The 19,197-nt window shown below is 40.0% G+C and overlaps 2 protein-coding genes across 4 annotated transcripts in view; one reads left to right on the top strand and one right to left on the bottom strand.

Annotated features, from left to right (window-relative positions):
- The window catches only part of LOC144830768 (glycoprotein-N-acetylgalactosamine 3-beta-galactosyltransferase 1-A-like), a 712,051-nt gene that overhangs the window by 420,804 nt on the left and 272,050 nt on the right, over window positions 1–19,197 (top strand). The gene's annotated exons all lie outside the window — the stretch shown is intronic.
- LOC144830794 (glycoprotein-N-acetylgalactosamine 3-beta-galactosyltransferase 1-B-like) overlaps window positions 18,583–19,197 on the bottom strand; it is a 556,105-nt gene continuing 555,490 nt past the window's right edge. For all 3 annotated transcript variants that reach the window (XM_078688939.1, XM_078688938.1, XM_078688940.1), the window contains exon 4: window positions 18,583–19,130. In XM_078688939.1, the coding sequence (XP_078545065.1) occupies window positions 18,894–19,130 (237 nt within the window). In that variant the 3' untranslated portion in view covers window positions 18,583–18,893. The remainder of the gene's footprint in view (window positions 19,131–19,197) is intronic.

The raw sequence follows: 19,197 nt of genomic DNA, 5'->3' as shown, positions 1-19,197 counted from the left end.
TAATGCCCGCGTTGTTATGGATGTTTCCCCCACCAGTGACCTTAAGACAAGTCGGCCCCAACCTGGGCGTACCAGATCTTGCTGTGACATCCTGGACTTGTTGGAGTTGACCTGTGGTGAATTAAGTTGTCCCACCTGTGACCTTTTCACAGGTCTGCCGCAACCGCGATTTGCAACAACCTCCTGTGACATTGCCAGCTTGGTGTGTGTTCGTGAAACTGGTTAACGTCCCTGGGAAGTTGTATCAACCATATGCAGCTGTTTGTAACGCCCCCAGAGTCCATGTTGGGAAGAGTGACAAGGAAGAGGAGTTTTACACCCACCCATCTGTTTTCCTGAACTGGCTGCGAGACGAAAAGTGGTGCGGTGGGTGGTGCTACTGAGGAAATCATTCTCTTCTCCTGAGGAAAAGATCGACCACTGTGCATGTTTTTTTTTAATTAATTTTGAAATTTGTTCGCTCACCAGTCGCCAACTGTCTCTGCTCGAGTGTTGTGTGCAGCACGAGCCCTGGCATCGGGAGCTTGCGGAGTGGTGAGGATCTCTTACGCTGTGCAGCATGTGCGTACTTGGAGCCACCTGGCACGCTCCTAGCGTATGTGCTGCCTACGTGCCGCCATCTTTACTCCTGGTGATTGTTGAGAATTCTTCTGATCTTCAACTCCACTCACACCGACAAACTCGCTTTTGAGGTTAAGTGATGTTTGGGCTTGTGGTTTTGGCGTTGCCTCGGAAATCTGGTGAGGGCTGCGCTTTCTTTTGTGTCGTACATGGACTTCCGTTTTCATTTGTTTTTTTGCTTTCAAGCTTTGTTTTTCTATGGTGGTGTCTAGGAGGAGCAACATCCTTGCTTTTGAAAGTATTACTGCTGTCTTCGTTTTTAAGAGTGTCTACTATACTGTACGGTCAGTATTGGAGCACACCCCTTAAATCCTGTCACCCCCCGGACTAAGACGTTGCTAGCCCATTTTATTGCAACATCCACGCTTGAAAATGTTTGGACTTTAGGTAATGGAGACAATAAAAAAATGTTTTACTTCGGAACAATTTGCAAAAAATGCTGTAAACGTCATGGAAGGGGTGTTGTTGTTTGCTTAAACCACTGTTGGTACTGTGTTTTTGGAAGTTTACAGTCAGAATGTTTGTTCATTAGAATGACTTGTGTGTGAGTTGGCTTTTAGCCATGAAGTCACTCAGAGTTGCCACTTGTGTGTGGATGTGGGAGAAATCACCCACTGTTGGTATAGTGTTTGAGTTGACGTTTTGATGGTTAGTCACTCTGGATTACTACCTTGGTGTGGTTGTGGGGGTTGGTGAATCCCGCTCTGTTGGTGGTGTGTGTGTGAGAAGGCTTTTAGGTGTTAAGCCTCTCTGGTCTCCCACTATTTTTGTGTGTATGGGTTGATTTGGGTAAGTCACCCGGTTGGTGTAATGTGTGAGATGACTTTTGGTGTTAGGTCACTGTGGGTTACCAACCTGGTGTTGTTGTGGGGCAAATGGATCCTTCTCTGTTGGTGCTGTGTGTGTGAGGCTTGTAGGTGCTAAGCCTTTCTGGTCTCCCACTATTTTTGTGGGTGTGGGTTGATTTAGGCAGATCACCCTTTTGGCGTTGTGTTAGAGTTGACTGGATAGTAGTCACTTGTGTCTGCCACCTTTTTGAGGCTGGTGGTTGACTTTGGGTCTCACCCACTTGTGTTAGCGTTTTGTTGAGTGGTGTTTGCGTGTTTGTTCATGTATTCCTTCCACTTGTGTGGTTGTGGGATGGTCTCACGTTAGTATAATTGTTTTGCTGTGGGATGATCTTTTCTGTACCGTTGAAGATTGGTTCTCTGTGTGTTCACGTTCATTTCAGCCTGGCCAGCTGGTATGTTTGTGGCATAAGGGGTTTGGTTGGTTACGCTTGGTGTTGTAGAATGCAGGTTTTTTTGGTTTGTGTGGAAAGGGAGAAGGAGTGGGTTAGTGTGTTTTTATCTTGCCCAGTTTGTTGTTTTCATTATTGTGATTACATCGTTGGGCATTGTTTTCCATCACTTCATATCTTTTGTTAACATTCAAGTAAATTGTTATATTCTTCTGTGCTTTCTTAGCATTTTGAATGTTAATTACACACCCATTGTACTGTGTTCTTTGCTTTGATCTTAACTTGTATGCCCTTTAGCCATCTTCAGGTCTTTGCAATAATTCCTCATGTTATTACCATGCATGTATATTTGACCACTGTATACTTTTCCTTAGACCATTGCATTGTCTTCTTGTGCACTGTAAAGAAAGGAGATGTGTTGTACTTATTGTTCAGCCATTGTGAATGTGGTGTGGAATGTTGAAGCGAGATGATGTTGTGGAATGTTGAATGAGCGAAGTTGGCAGTTGGTGTATGGACTGAGCAGCAGGAGGCTGCTCCTGGTGGGGCTCTCTGTACTTTTACTCTTGGTCTTACCATCCTAATAAATACTGTCTAACTTATCCTGGAGTCGGATCCTTGTTTGAGTACAACACATTGCAACCAAACTAGTCTTATAAAAAAATACCAACTGTCCTGCCTTTTGCACCACAGGTACTGACAAACAAAACTGACCTGCCCTTTACACCACAGGTACTGATCACTACAAAAACCCTACCAACAACACTTGGTGAGATCATAATAATGAATATTTAACTACACCCGTCTGTAAGTAAGGAAAACGTTTCCCTGAAAAATTTGTTAGAGAGCTTTGTAGACATAAAGACAACAAATGTCTGGGCTGAAATAATTGTTGTAACATTGGATTTTAATCTAAACCTGCTCCATAAGAATCCTAGAATTTACCTCTTTGACGATGAAACTTTAGTCTAGAACAACCCAAAGATACTTACTCAGCACCAAAAATTCGCAATACATGGGTTGAGTTCCTGCATTTGTGTTAAGATGTAGATGCAGGACTCGGACACCTATTTCCTTGTGGAAGAACTTTAATGAGGCAGAGATGAAACCCCACACCAGCTTTGCCAGACACAGCTGGATCAACTGATAAACTGTCACCCCTAGAACCATCATCATGGAACTAAGCTACATCACAAAGGAGAGCAGACTAGCCTAGCTGACGCTGCTTAAGCAGAACATGACAATTTACTTCACAGTTTAGGTCTACACAGCTTAATTGATCGATTTCCCTTTGGCAAGCCGGCCATGTACACCAGAGGTACCAGCTGCAGTGCCGCAGTTCAAGATTATGCATTTGTAAGCTTATCACTTTTCAGATTTATAAAAGACTATATGATACGCGAATACTTTGAAAGAGATCACCTTAGCTCGACTGATAGTAGGTCACTGGTAGGCCGCAAGGGATAGGATATGGGGCATTTCGGTGGTACATAAAAACTGCAAAAGGCTGAAATGGAGCTTACGCCACCTCGATTGGCTAAATGTCTGGAAGGATGATTACAACGTGTCTCAATGGAAATACCCCCCCCCCCCACTCATCGACAGACAACAGCCATGCCAGCATATGGTTTGAGACTTCTGCCTCCCTAGTCTCTTACAGTTCAGAAGATACTTCCAGGCGGCTTTTGAAGTGCTACAAAAGAAAGCCACAAAATTCATGGTTCACCAAGGAACTTAGATTCAAGATGGGAACTAGTCAGGCTCTCACACTAGATAACACCAAACACAAGACAAGTAGACAATTTTGAAGCAACATATTTGAAAGAAATCGGAGGTTTGAAAAAGTTATAAGAAACAAATGTGGGAAGCTATATGAAAGGGAAGGAGGATGAATGGGTCTGTATATATACCCTATGTAAACGCAAAGAAATTCTGGTCTAATGTGAACTTCTTGGTTAAATCTTCCAGAAAAATCCAGGAAATAAAGTTCCAGCAATTGAATAGGAACCCCATGTTGTAAGTATATTGCTAAAGCATATCCAAAGCAGTAATCACCTTAGCAACACAAAAAATCCCTACTCCATCAAAGGGTCCAGCTGTACAAGGGTGCACAGTGAAATCAGTAACAAGAAGCATACATAAGCAAGGTCTTATGGTGCACCAGGGCCTGATGGTCTTCCTGATTCATTATATAAGGCAATAGGAATTGATCATGGGAAGTAGAGGGGTTGAGACCATGAAAATCGGCAGATATGGAGGACCAGAGAGCCCTGATATTTATATGAGGACCCTGAGAGTTCCTGAGTATGGAATTTCCATAGCAAATTCGGAGATATGGGTCAGACCCTGAGAGTGGGCAGTTGTGGCGAATACACTGCAATTCTGAATATTAGAGGTCGGTAGAGGTCGGTCTAGGAGGGTGTTGTGTCATCACAAAGCTGTAACTCACTGTGCTACAAGCCAATGTCACCTGCTGTCGGATAACCCCTTTAAAATGAACATTTCATATCGATGGAATCAAAGATGCAATCTGAAATAAAGCCTTGATTTTTTCTTATATACATTATCAAAAATCTTCTCATTTAATCAATTATAATTTTTTATTTCACAAATTATAGTGGAAAACAGTGTGACCTTTTGAATTTATGACTACAAAACTAGTCAGTCAATATTCTTTATTCAGTCATTAAAAAGACGTCAAAAGCATTAAAAAAACATACATTCAACATCCTAGGAGAAATTCCAATTAATTACATAAAGCATATCTCCTTCTCAATTTGATAGCAGCAGAAATATAAGTAAGAACAGCAAAACACATTTCTGGAAAATATAAACTTTTTTCAAAATCCTTCGCTTCTTGGTGAGATGTAAAATACTCTGACAGTAAAATTGGGTGTAATTAGCGAACGCTCAAAGTGCGGTATAAAGTGCAAAATAGCATTAAATGCGTAGTAGTTTGAGTAGAAGCATCACATGGACAGCATGGTAGAGATACAAACCTAGAGCCACTGCTATCAAATTAAGGAGATATTCTTTATGAAATTCGAGAAATGCTTTATGAAATTGGAATTTCTCTTACGCCTGTTATTTGTATGTATTTTATTTTATGCTTTTATGCTCTTTTAATTACTGAATAAAGATTATTGATTGACTGACTACAAAACTATTCCGTTTATATTTATATAAGTAACTCAAAATTGTTTTGTTTTGGGTGGTTTGTAAAATACTGAACTAGAGCTCAATGTATTAAAATAACATTGTTAAACCACCGCTACTATTACATTTGTTTGCACATTGTGCTATAACAACTTGTTTTGATCTAGTGCCTTATACTACGTTTTTGTCATTTATATGTGCTGTAAATACCTATGTTGCTGATATCAAGTTTAAAATAACTCAGAGTATCAACATTAAATTAATCACATGCTGAGTTGGCCGTTCAACGATTCAAACCACACTAGATACCAGTAGCGAGTAGTTTTTTTACATCGTATATTTCTACTGGCATTTATCTCTCTTTAGTGTGTCTTGCCCTATGTATGCTAGTGGATGAAGGGCCAGATTTATGACGGATTTTTACATGCGCAAATGGGTTTTAGACCCGTTTGCATATGCAAAAAAAATGTGGCCCATGTACTAACCCTATTTTGCAAGTTGCTAATTAAATAGCGACTTGCAAAAAAAGGTTCAGCGACTCGCTATTAGGAAGGGGCGTTCCAAGGGCGTCCCTTCCTAATAACAAGTCTAAAACCTATGTAAGATTGTTTTGCGGCCGCAATTGCGGCCGCAAAACACTCACAGTTTACCAGCCTCTTCAAGAGGGTGGTAAACCATTCGCAAGCGGAAAGGGGTCCCCTGGGGTACCCCGTCCCCTTTGTGAATGGGTGCATAAACATTTTTTCAGAGTAGGCAGTGGCCCCAGGGACCACAAACTGCCCTTAAAAAATGAAACAAAAACGTTTCCTTTTTTTGTTTTAAAATGCATCCCGGTTTCCTTTAAGGAAAACGGGCTGCGTCAAAAATACTTCTTTATTTAAAAGCAGTCCCAGATATGGAGATCCCAGCAGGCCACCATCCCTGGGAGTGCCAGCAATTCCCAATGGGGTCGCAGATTACGACAGCCTCAGTAATATGCATGAGGCATGCAATTTGCAAAACTGTTGTACATTGGCAATGGCGACTCGCAAATTGCAACTCGCAATTTGGCGCAATTTGCGAGTCGCAATTGCCAATGGTTGTACATCTGGCCCAAAGTCTTTATTGATGAGCTGGCAGTGGTACTCGATCTGCATGTACAGGTCACTGTTTTCAACTCATGAGTCTGTCATTAGAGGTTGTTAAGATTTTGAGCAGGAACTTTCAGGGCATAAAGGTACGCAGAGCACACACTGCCGCAGACTCAGATGTGCTCAGGTCACAAACGTATTTCAACAATAGGAAGGGAGTGAATGTGGAATAACCAGTTACCGACTTTAGAGCAGGGTTTCAAGTCTCGGCGTCGGTTCGACAGCCTATGATTCTGGGCAAATCACAATCTCCCTGTGCCTAAAAAAAATGAATGTGTCCTTGCGTAATGCAAATGGTGCTCATGTAAAGCGCTGCAATACCTTCGGGTCGAGTAAGCGCTATATAAAACTGCAAAAAAAAAATGAGCACGTAAACTAACTCCCAAGACTAATGCCAAACATTAGAAGTTTACAGGGACGGAGAACAGCACACTTAATCCTGGGACTAGGGTCGGGCTGCAAGGGTTCACAGGTCAAGATTGGACCAAGCAGAACAATTCCAGAGAGTCAGCACACAGGTTTGGACTTAAAGATTCAAGGTGGCGTTATGTACTTAAAATTCACAGTACAGTAAATAACTCAGGAGGGAGGTGTTGTTTCTCTGGGCTACAACGAATTGTATTTGCTCAAAGAACAGCCTCGAAGTGGGTAACAAAGAGAAAACTGCACAATTTAGGTGCACTCCCAATACCAAAAACCTCAAGGAACAAAATTTGTTCCGTTGTTAAATCAATGTGCAACAAAAGCAGCATAAACCCCATTTGCACAGAGTAAGTTTAGGATTCCACTGATTCATATGGCCTGTGGTCAATCTCAACGCTTTCAGCTATGGCTACCACTCTTTGCACTCTTCGCTGTTATTGTATTGTAATTGCATTTATATAGTGCTGACTACCCCTGACGAGGCGTCAAAGCGATTTTTCAGCGTCCAGAACCCATAAAGGATTAGTGGTGAATTAGTATAGTGAAATATGAAAGTAATTTGAGTGTTGGATAGGTCAGTCAGTTATTTGGATTGAAAAGGATAGTGCAGCGATAGAAAAGGGAAGAAGGTTTGCATTTATATAGCGCTAGCTATCCCTGATGGGGTGTTAAAGCGCTTTTTCAGTGAGTAGCACGCTACTCCGGAACCCATAAAGGACTAGTAGTGAATTAGTATTGTGAAATATGAAATTATTTTGACTGGTGGACATGTTAGTCTGTTATTTGGATTGAAAATAATATGTACATTTGTTAAGCAGAACTAATGAATATCTATTTTTTTTTAACACAATTATTCTTCATGTTTAAACAAAGCAATACACATATATAGGAACATATCTGTAGTACAAATAAATGCTTATATACAGAGGGATATCCTATATATTTCTGTTTGTTAAGGGTTGTTACCTGGGCAAGAGCCAATTCTTGTGTAGTTTCTGAAGATAAGGTGGTTATCTGTGGATCTTATGTTGAGGGGTAAAGAGCTCCATAGTTTGGCTGCTTGAACAGAGAAGGATTTGCCACCCATTGTTTTTTTCTTGTACTTTAGGATTTTGAGGGGAGATGAGGGGAGATGCCACTCTAGAGTGAGGTTCCTTTGTTGGATGTGTTTGGTGATTTTATTCCTGATGAAGAGCGATCCTGTTCCATGTATCGCTTTGAGGGTGATACAAAGCAGCTTGAAGGTGGATCTTCTGGCAACCTGTACCAAATGCAGGGCTTTTAAGGCAGGGGAGATGTGGTCTTGCAGTTTTTTGTGTAAGAGTAGTCTGGCAGCCGGGTTTTGAATCCGTTGTATTCTTTTCATGGTTGTTAAGGGTGATCTGTGGTAGAGGCTATTGCCGTAATTGAGTTTGGTCAGAACAAGGGAAATGGTAGCCTGCGCTTGTGTGGACATCCCAAATGGGGGAAGATTAGTCACAGAAGTTTTTATTGTAACAAAGCTTGATCTTGCTAGTTTGTCCACTTGGGCATTCATTGATAACTTGGAGTCCATGGTCATTCCGAGGTTTCTTCCTTCCTTCTGTACTTTAGGCAGTGTTCCCAGATCATCAGGTCACGAGGTGAGAGGGTCATAATGTTTCCAATCGCCACCTGTGAGTAATTCCATTTTGGAAGCATTCCTTTTGAGATGGCTCCACATCATCCATTGATCCACAGCTCTGAGACAACTGAAAAATGGCGAGTTACCAATGTCTCTCGGGGCATTCCAGTTGAAGGAGTATTTGTGTGTCATCTGCATAGTTATAGTATGTGAGGCGAAATTGATTGATCAGTGCTGGTAATGACTTCATGTAGATGCTGAAAAGCATGGGCGAGATGATACCTCGAGGGACCTCTGCTTTTGTGAAGTACGGTTTGGACGAGAAAGGTGGGGTATGGATGCCATTAGTTCTGTTGCAAAGGTAGGATGTGATCCAGTATAGAGGAGTCCCCTCTATGTCGGCTTCGTAGAGTCTTTGTATCACAGTGTTATGGTCAACAATGTCAAAGGCAGCCAAGGGATCCAAGAGGAGTAGCTAGCAACCTTGTTGCGGTCAACTGTTTTCTTCAGGTCATTCCAGATGGAAAGGAGGGCAAATTCTGTGCCTCTTCCTGGACGGAATCCCGTTTGGAAGTCTGAAAGTATGGCATTATCTTCAATGAAATGTGACATCTGGGCAAATGCTGCTCTTTCTATGTTTGCCCAGGAAAGATCAATTTGTAATTGGTCTGTAGTTGTCAGGGTTCAGCGGGTCAAAGTTTGTTTTCTTCAGTAATGAGCGTATGTATGACTTTTTGAGTTATTCTGGAAATATTCCAGTAGTTAAGTAATTGTTGATGGTTCTTCTTACTGCAGTAGCAGCAGAGGTTGTTATAAGTTAAATTCATTGTGTGAAATGTGTGGGAAGGAATGGAGAGGCTGGGTTAGAATATTCTTGGATTGTTGTTTTGGAAAAGGGTCAGTGCTGGTGCTTTGTCTTGGTTTTAAGTATGAGTCCAATGTGTCTGCTTTGGTTGTGTAATGATGTGCCAGTTTTTCTGTGAAATCTTGATTAATGGGATGAGCTTCTTCTAGGCAAGTTAGAATTCTTTATTTGCACACTTAGCATTTTGAATTATGTTTAAATAGTATCTTTTCTTAGCTTTTTTGATTGCTGACTTCTATAATCTGTTACTTTTCTGTAGGCAAACGTTGTCTTAATTTGTGTTTGTTTTGAGCCAGGCACTTTCTAATTTGATGTGTTATCCCTGTTCTCTCTGTAGTTCTCCACGGTGCTTGTTTTTTTTGTTCTGTTGTATGGTTTTTATGAATTAGGATTTTAAAAGCTTTATGTAGCCCCTCATATAGTTTTTGAACAGACTTTTTTTGTGTCTAGATATGTACTGGATTTTAGTTGTGTTTCAAGGTGTCCAAATTGAGTTTGTTCCACGGATGATTGGTGGATGCACGTAAGAAGGTTTTAGGTGCATTGCTTAGTGTTGTTTTATGTTGGAAAGTAAGCAAATGGTGGTCTGACCATGTGACCAGAGTAATTGTTTGAAAGGTAACTAGTTCTGTATTTGCAAAAATGACATCTAGGATGTGTCAAGAGATGTGTGTGGGTTTGTGGACGATCTGATGCAGGTTCAGTGCGTCTAGGCCAGCGTTGATTTTTTGTGGATGGGCCATATTGGGGTTGTCAAAACAAATGTTGAGGTCACCCAGAATGCATAGGTTGGAGTCTAGTGTTATCAGGTTTGAAACCGTGTTTGTGTCTGGGAATGTCGCATTGCTAGGTGGAGTTCCATAAAGGAGCAAGAAGTTACAGGAGGAAGACGGTGTAGGATTGCATCTGGTGAAAAGGACCTCACAATCTTTTATGGAGGCGTCATCTCCTTTAGTGATGTGTAATGTTTGTCTGAACACAAAAGCTAGGTGTGGTAATGAAATGATGAATAGTCGGGTAGATTCTTGAAGCTCTTTATTTCAAGTATTATGTACTGGAGGAAAACCCCACCAGGAACAGGATGTTCACTGCTCAGCCCTCTCTCATCAACTGTCATTCCACATCCACACCAGGCACACTAACATTCTATTCACTCTGTCATCCATCATTCAACATTCCATACAGACATCACATTCATACTGGCTGAGCAGGAAGCAAGGAGATTATATAAAGCACAACATATCTCCTTTTCTTCAACGAAAAATAAACATAATAATATAATACATAGTGAAAGATAAATTTTGCAATATATATGCATATTTAAATTAAGACTAGAATGAAATAGACTAAGTAAATATATGTAAACACAACCTAGGCAAATATATCTAAACGCAACCTAAGCGAATATAGCTAAACGTATCCCTTTCCTTTGGGAACATCGAAATTGTAAAATGCAATATTACCAATGTATGTATAAATTAACTGTAAAGAAGGTACAGTTGAAGCTAAGTGAAAAGATTAGGTAAGTTAAATTATTAGGAAGGGCGCGCGCACATTCCATACTGAATATGTATAGAGACTATTTCTGAACAACCTTACGAAGAATATCCTTAATCTTAAAGTACCAGTAATCATAAGAAGCACCAATTATGAAGCTAAATTTGCATCACTAAATTCGTACCATGTAAATAACAACAATTAATTAAATTATAAAGGTAATACAGACTCATTACTGTATATAGCATTAAAAGTAATACAGACTTAGTGGAATTGCTGTACCAAGCATTGAAAGTAATATATACTTGAATCGCTGTATAAAGCATAAAACGTAATATAGGCTTATTTGAATTGCTGTATAAATTATTCAAACACTACTGTTTAACTTAAATATCTGTATAAATGTAGAACATTATAAATGTATTACTGTATAAATATGTAAATATGACTGTAGTTTCACTTACACAAATTTCTGCATGGATAATTAATATAAGTAGTATAATATTGTAAAAATTATCATAAGCAGTACAGTTTTTAAATAAGTGCAGTGTTTAAGACAGTAGAGTTTCCAGGAAACCTTGGGATAGTTAATGAAGGTAGAAGTACTCCTGAATATGTTTAGATTGGCCAAATCAAATCATACTACGTACTAAACACTCACTTACGAGATGTAGAAATTATAAATAAATGCGCAAAACACTGTATACATAACTGCAAAAAGTAAGACTTGTAAATATGGTTGTGGTGTAACTCTAAAACTGCTAATTGTCAATATAATATAGATTCATCATAACTTGAATAAATAACTTCAAGCATATTACGAGTAATCTATAAACTTCATAAAACAACATTCACGTAGGAATATCACTAAATATATCTGTAAATTTAAGCAAAGACATTTCTTAAAGCTGGTTGTGAATTTGTACATAAGTTAGCCAGATGATGGCAGTAATGCTCAAAATTTTACCACGAATTTGAAGAACGTATTGTACTATTGAAGAGGATGCTCGGATAGTCCCATGACGAATATGAAGACATTTGATGTCACCGTTTCCACAATTTAGGACAAGCTGCACAGTTGAATTAGGAAGCATCAGAATAGTGCAGCTATGGAAACGGGCAGGAAATAGAAACGCTCTACGTCATGTTACGTAAAGCGGAATGACGGAGGGTGACGACATAGGACTTCGCTCCTCTACTGAGCCACAGAATGATTCCAATACGTCACTATATTTGAAAGTGGCAAAGAGGGGAAAGGATTAGAGCGAAGGGCTATTCAAACGGTATTCTCAGGTTAGCATCGAGTAGCAAATGGTATTGTTTAAATTTACTTGTTGACCTTCATTTTCCATGGCTTCATTTTAAATTTATTTATTTATTTTTTTTTTTTTTTGAAGTTAGGAAATGACATTCACTCTCGCAAAACATGTAAACCAGCAAATAATTACAAATTACGCAAACCCGCCAAGCAAACACAAATTACATAACCATCACATATGCAAACCAGGACAATAACTACCACCTTCTCCTTTCGTCAAACACAATGAGAATCCGCATAGAGGCAATAGGAAAATGCTAACACCCCACCTCGCCAACATACGACAAAGAAAGCTCAAGAAACCAAATATTGACTGGCCAGGTTAGACTGAGGCAGAAAGGGTGCACCCTCACGGCGAGGCAGGGAATCATCAATACAAAGTATGTCACTGGGACGACTTATATCTAGACCTAACAATCAATAAAGAATGCAAATCAACAACGTAATGAAAGGCGTAATAAACCCCCCCATGCATTATGTGTGTAATGAGTGACTTCGAATCACATGAAAGTCATCTCATGAACAAAAGGAAGTAATAAAAGTACTTAGTAAGCATGCAATGCACAACTATAAAATGATGTAACCTCTCATAAGGTGAAGTGAATTGTTGATAGACTGTGTAATGAGTGATTTAAGCAATTACTTAGTTTACTCGTGGTAATGAAATGATGAATAGTCGGGTAGATTCTTGAAGCTCTTTATTTCAAGTATTATGTACTGGAGGAAAACCCCACCAGGAACAGGATGTTCACTGCTCAGCCCTCTCTCATCAACTGTCATTCCACATCCACACCAGGCACACTAACATTCTATTCACTCTGTCATCCATCATTCAACATTCCATACAGACATCACATTCATACTGGCTGAGCAGGAAGCAAGGAGATTATATAAAGCACAACACTAGGCCTCCTCCTTTTTTGCCTATACGATTTTGGGTGATTGTTGGATAGCCTAAGGAACGACTTCATGCAGGACTGGAGCCATATCCTCTCCCAACCATGATTCAGTTATGAATAGTATATGTTTTTGCATCAGTGTGGGTGTCGTAGATGTGATGTTTCTTTTTAGAGAGCGATCTAGCATTTATTGGTAGATAGTTTAGAGAATGTGCATGGTTGGTGTTCATAGACTGGAGAGTGTAACCAGAATATCTAAAACTAGGTAATTAATGTGGGCTTCAACGTTAGCCTTTAATGTAGAAATAAGAAAAATACAAGTACCAATTCGAATTATCTTATAAACATAGAAAAATATTCCATTTCACAGACAGACACATGCCACAATGCAAAGCTGGTGTTCCAAAACTGACCTTTCACCATGAATTTGGCACTTTGAATGCTTAATATATCTGATCAAGACGCCCACATTTGCAAATTTTCCATTACAGCACATTGAAGGACAAGACACTAAGGTATAAATCTTCAACTATCCGCTAGCACCGAGAAGTTAACCAAAGGGATCTGGATTGGGAGCTGCTTTCAGTGGCAAACCTCTTCGGCACGCCTGAATATTGATGGCGTACACGTCTCAGAGACTTCACTCAGTAGGAACACTGAGTTACCACTCTTTCCCTGAAAACATACTCGACTTATCCACAATGGCTCTTGCTACAGGTGCAACGATGTACCACCTTTCCTACCCACTTTACATACCCAAATATCAATTTCCTATCAAGAGTCGCCAATTGTCCCCTCACAATGGAGCATCCACTTGTCTTGGGTAGCGATACACGCTACCTGGATTTTCACCAAAACAATTAGCTTTATTAAAGATATTTCAGTTAGGTTTTTTTTTGTGTGGAGTTTTATATAGCGCGAACTAGACCCGAAGGTATCGGAGCGCTTTACATGAGCACCAGTTACGTTACAGACGGACACATTCATTTTTGTTAGTCATGGGGAGATTAAGTGATTTGCCCAGAATCACAGAATGTTGAGTGTCCCTGCCGAGACTCGAACCTGATTCCCCAGCTCCGTGGTCAACCGCCCTAACTATTAGGCCACTTTCTCTCCCCAGGTTAGAGGGTCGATATCCAAAGGGGGAGGAACAGTGGTTTTATTCACTGCCTTTGTTAATATGTTAAAAAAGTTCATTGCTGTGGCTATGAAAACTTCTTTCTTTCGTGTAGCATACAGCCTGATTCATCAACGGGCCGTTTTGCGAGCCCCTAATAGCGATTCATAGCGAATCGCTATTGAGGACTCGCAAAACGGTATTCATGTAGGAATTGCTAAATAAATAGCGATTCCTACACATTCCTTATTTGCGAGTAACAATTTGCTAATCGCAAATAAGGAATAACTCCCCATTCATTCCTATGGGCCAAAAGGCCCATAGGAATGAATGGGGAGTATTCCTTATTTGCGAGTAGCAATTTGCTACTCGCAAATAAGATAGCGATTGAAAGGGTGCCAGGGGTGTCCAAAGGACACCCTGTAGCACCCCTGAAATGCAAATTGAAACAGGTGTTGCGCACACACATGTCCAAGGGTCATGTGTGTGTGCAACATGCAACTTAGAAAAATGCTTTTAAAAGCATTTTTCTAAGTTTTTGCTATTTACCGAGAGGTCTGACCTCTCGGTAAATAGCAGCCCAAAATTGCAAATTCGCAATTTTTAAATGTGTCATGAATAGCATTTAAGGAATCTCTAATAGAGATTCCTTAAATGCTAATCCTCGCATATTTGCTAATTCTTTATTAGCGATTTTTGCATTTGGGATGATGAATCCCAAATGCAAAAATTGCACTCGCAAAGGGCCAGATTCTGAGAATCTGGCCCTTTTGCGAGCGCATTTAGCTTCATGAATCAGGCTGTTAGTCACCAAATCCATGAATGTGCAAAACATTTAAACAGATTATTAAAAGGAAACTTACTTAAAAAGGTAGGACCTCTTAGGTGATGAGGACAGCGTAATTCGCTCTCAGAAGACTTGAAAACAAGAGCAGTTACGAACTCTTATGGAGACCAACCACCACTTGTAGATGGACTAAAATCACTGCTCTAAAATTAGACAACAGAAATACCAGACTTCGCCACCAATTTTTAGTTGTCAAAACCAGAGATTTTGGAAGCTGAAGGAACTGTGTGTAGAGCTCATGCCTCCTTGCATCAGGATCCAGTCCTTTTATGTTTGATGATCCACTACTGGGAATCCCTCTGCCGTTAGGGACAGTAACGCGTCAGAGATATCTGTCTGGGTGATCGCAGGCGTTGACACGTGGGAATGTTATTTGCAGACCATACACTGATGAATCATGAGACATTTGAGAGGTAACAGGGAATACCGAACACATTATTTCTTCTTCACATGAGTATAGCAAGGTACATTAGGAACACATTGGTGCCAGGAGGAGCGGAACACCCGACACATGAATTAGTACACATGCAATACCTGATACCTGATGGGTGATGGCAGACACCTAACTAGATGGTTATACCGTGGGATTCGAACATGCACAGCAGTATCCCTACAGGCACTCTGGGATAAAAGGAACACGGACATAGGCCGCGAGTTAACAGATAAAGAATGGAAAATATTGCTGGAATACCTACAAAAAGTATTGAGAAACCCGAAGTTTAAGTTTATTCAACTCATGATAGCACACCGTGCTTACCTGACCCCCCACATATTAAGCATGATGTTTTCAGATGTAGCAGATGAATGCCCCAGATGTCAACACACCAACACAAATTTGGTACATATGCTTTGGGACTGTCCACGATTGTTACACTACTGGAGAACAGTGCACACAATATTGAATGCGGTGGCCCCAAGGAGTAGTGGGCAGTCGTTTGAGTATTGCATACTAGGAATAACAGCTAGAGCCAAACAGGGGAGCCCTGTGCATAGATTCTCTAATTTCTATGAAGGATAGCAGCTGGTATGCACTCAGTGAACTAAACTAGTCAAATGTACCATTAAACAATAATTCATCAAATATCATCAAAATGCGTGCGCTAGGAAAAAAGGCCCTGCTAGACCTTCTGTATTAACAATGAAAAGATATCCAGATAAAAATCTGGAAACCCTAGTGCACTGCTCAAAACACTCAAGTGAGTGTAACAAAGTTATACTCAATGTTCAAGTGGAAAATGTGAAAAACAATTTACAAACATCTTTACAAAGTAATCAAAAAAGAGCGAAGAAATAACGGTAATGAAGAAGTCTTCAGACGAAGTGCAGATGCTTGATAAGTTTTAATTATTCATAAGAAGTTTGTTGGCTGTCACAAAATTCTCCACTGCAGCATCATCATTTCAATGTGAAACATTCCCAATGCATTTCGGGTATTTGGTGCCCTTCATCAGGGGTATCTACAAAGATCAATACAATATTTTAATACACAAATCCTCAGGGGAAGCAAATATACATAAGCCCATTCTTGAGGTTAGTTCAATAATAAATGTACGAACTATCATTAACAAAAATGTAACATATCCGAATGCAAAGAAGAGTTAGGGTGAACAAAGTATGAAAATAAAGCATGTGTGACAAAAACATCGAAATTAAGTGAAAGCGTGCAAAGCTAGATGATAGATCAAAGTCAACACCAAAAGCGATACCAAGTGAACCTAAGCTCGAGTATGAGTGAAGCGAAATAGAGTGGCTTCGAAAGAAGAGTGAGCAAATATGATGGAAAGCTGATTCTTACTATGATAGGTAGCGTCGAGCTACCTCCAGCGACCATGGGCTGCCCGGGCAGAAAAGCCCAGAGAGCTAAGGAAAATTAGCGGATGCTACTCGTGCGAAGAGATTGCTGAAAAATTTAAAAGTGCACGATGAAATAAACTTGTCCGCCTGTAGAAATCTTCTGGTGGTAAGCCTCCTCACATTAGATTAGGGGTCACGGTATTCTTTTTATCAATGGCATTTTTTATTATGAGTAGCTCATTGCATGTATTTTTTATTTTGCAGTATTCTTACAACTTACAAGCTTCCTGCATAAGACTTCCATACTTTGTTTTTGTGATTAACAAATGGGTAAGTCCCATCATTGAAACGCCTTTGAAGATGATTTCTACAGGCGGACAAGTTTATTTCATCGTGCACTTTTTAATTTTTCAGCAATCTCTTCGCACGAGTAGCATCCGCTAATTTTCCTTAGCTCTCTGGGCTTTTCTGCCCGGGCAGCCCATGGTCGTTGGAGGTACCTTGACGCTACCTATCATAGTAAGAATCAGCTTTCCATCATATTTGCTCACTCTTCTTTCGAAGCCACTCTATTTCGCTTCACTCATACTCGAGCTTAGGTTCACTTGGTATCGCTTTTGGTGTTGACTTTGATCTATCATCTAGCTTCGCACGCTTTCACTTAATTTCGATGTTTTTGTCACACATGCTTTATTTTCATACTTTGTTCACCCTAACTCTTCTTTACATTCGGATATGTTACATTTTTGTTAATGATAGTTCGTACATTTATTATTGAACTAACCCCAAGAATGGGCTTATGTATATTTGCTTCCCCTGAGGATTTGTGTATTAAGATATTGTATTGATCTTTGTAGATACCCCTCATGAAGGGCACCAAATGCCCGAAATGCATTGGGAATGTTTCACATTAAAATGATGATGCTGCAGTGGAGAATTTTGTGACAGCCAACAAACTTCTTCTGAATAATTAAAACTTATCAAGCATCTGCACTTCGTCTGAAGACTTCTTCATTACCGTTATTTCTTCGCTCTTTTTTGATTACTTTGTAAAGATGTTTGTAAATTGTTTTTCACATTTTCCACTTGAACATTGAGTATAACTTTGTTACACTCACTTGAGTGTTTTGAGCAGTGCACTAGGGTTTCCAGATTTTTATCTGGATATCTTTTCATAGATTCTCTAATTTGGCATTGCTTCTTGCCAAACGCACAATAAGCATCCGGTGGAAAGCGCCGAAAGCACCAGCGGTGGTAGACTGGTACAGCAAAGTGATCAGATGGGGTAAAGCTGAAAGTGCAGAGATACAGAGGGAAGAATGTAGGGGCTGCAAAAGAAACCTATTTCCCTAGAAAGGATGTGATGCTGGAGGTATTTATAGCAACAGAGATACAATCATAATGGCGGGGACCATGCTGAAATGTTAACGAAACTGACAGAAACTCAGAACTGCTGGAATATTGACCCTGGAATATAATATATTGTATGCTAGGAATTGTTCGTTAGATATATGCCATGAATTATAGCTGTTACTTATAGTCATGCTGACAATCACTACGAATATTTATACATAGCACTGAGTCTGTAGGGGAAGGAAGGGTGGGAAATATAGTTAGTTTACTTTAGGATTGGGAGGGAAATGCGAAGAGCTTGAACTTGATACCACGCCTATGATAAGCTATGTATATGATGGAAATGGAAATGTGATGTACGTAACAATTAACAGAAAAAAATGTGTAAAACCTGTTAAATACTAGGGGTGGGCGGAATTTGCGTAATCGCATTACGCAAATCTCCGCGAAACGGTAAAAAACACGCAGAAATTCCGCGAACACACGCAATTGCTTGTTCGCGATGCTTTTTTCCTGTTCGCAATTGCTATTTGCGTGCTCGGGGGGAAATATCTCGCGAACATGCATTTTGAGAACGCGAACAAGCAAAAAATTTTGCAAAGTCACGGAATGCAGAATTTTGGGCAATTTCGCGTTCTCTCCCGAACGCGAAATTACCCAAATTCCGCGAGCGGAACGGAATTTACCGCCCAGGCCTAATAAATACGACCAAGAATATCTTATCGACCAGAATGTAATTTAGTTTCTACCGAGATTCCACACATGGTATGTGAATGGCGATTTACATAATGTATATCAATAATGGCAGAAATTGTAATGCTGAGAAAATCAATAAAATATGTTTTAAAAATAAAATATTTTTTTTATGTTTGATGATTGTTTCCATGCGTTTCAATACTACGACTTCAGCATATTCTGGTGAGGTGTTTTCTCTGATGCCGATAATGATTCCAATGTCTCCTTTAGTAGTTTAATGCAAAATCAAGCCAATAATGGATAGCAAATTATCAGTTCTGTAGAAATTGCTTAGTCAAAGTTTCTCGGCTTTTGCTTCAAGGTCAGTTGCATTAGAGAGGCTTGGATTTTCCTTCTCCACGTTCTTCAGAGAGTGCACTGGTAGTTTATGTACATTTTCCGGGAGCGCTGGCTGGTACCGGTACTGGTAGCCATAGGCCCGAAAATGATAGGTCAGGTACTCCAACTGGTACATCAGTTGTGGATCCACATAGTGAAAGGAAATTGCCAGATCTGAGCAGCACCGGGCGCCCTGTGAAGAAAAGGACCATAATAGTTAGTGTCCAGGATCAGAAAGACCCTGACAGTTTTATGATGAA

Source organism: Lissotriton helveticus, chromosome 1_1 (assembly GCF_964261635.1).
Source record: "Lissotriton helveticus chromosome 1_1, aLisHel1.1, whole genome shotgun sequence".
In the NCBI taxonomy this organism is placed as follows: domain Eukaryota; kingdom Metazoa; phylum Chordata; class Amphibia; order Caudata; family Salamandridae; genus Lissotriton; species Lissotriton helveticus.
The sequence above is the reverse complement of the archived record's forward strand: the minus strand, read 5'-3'. Positions and strand labels throughout refer to the sequence as shown.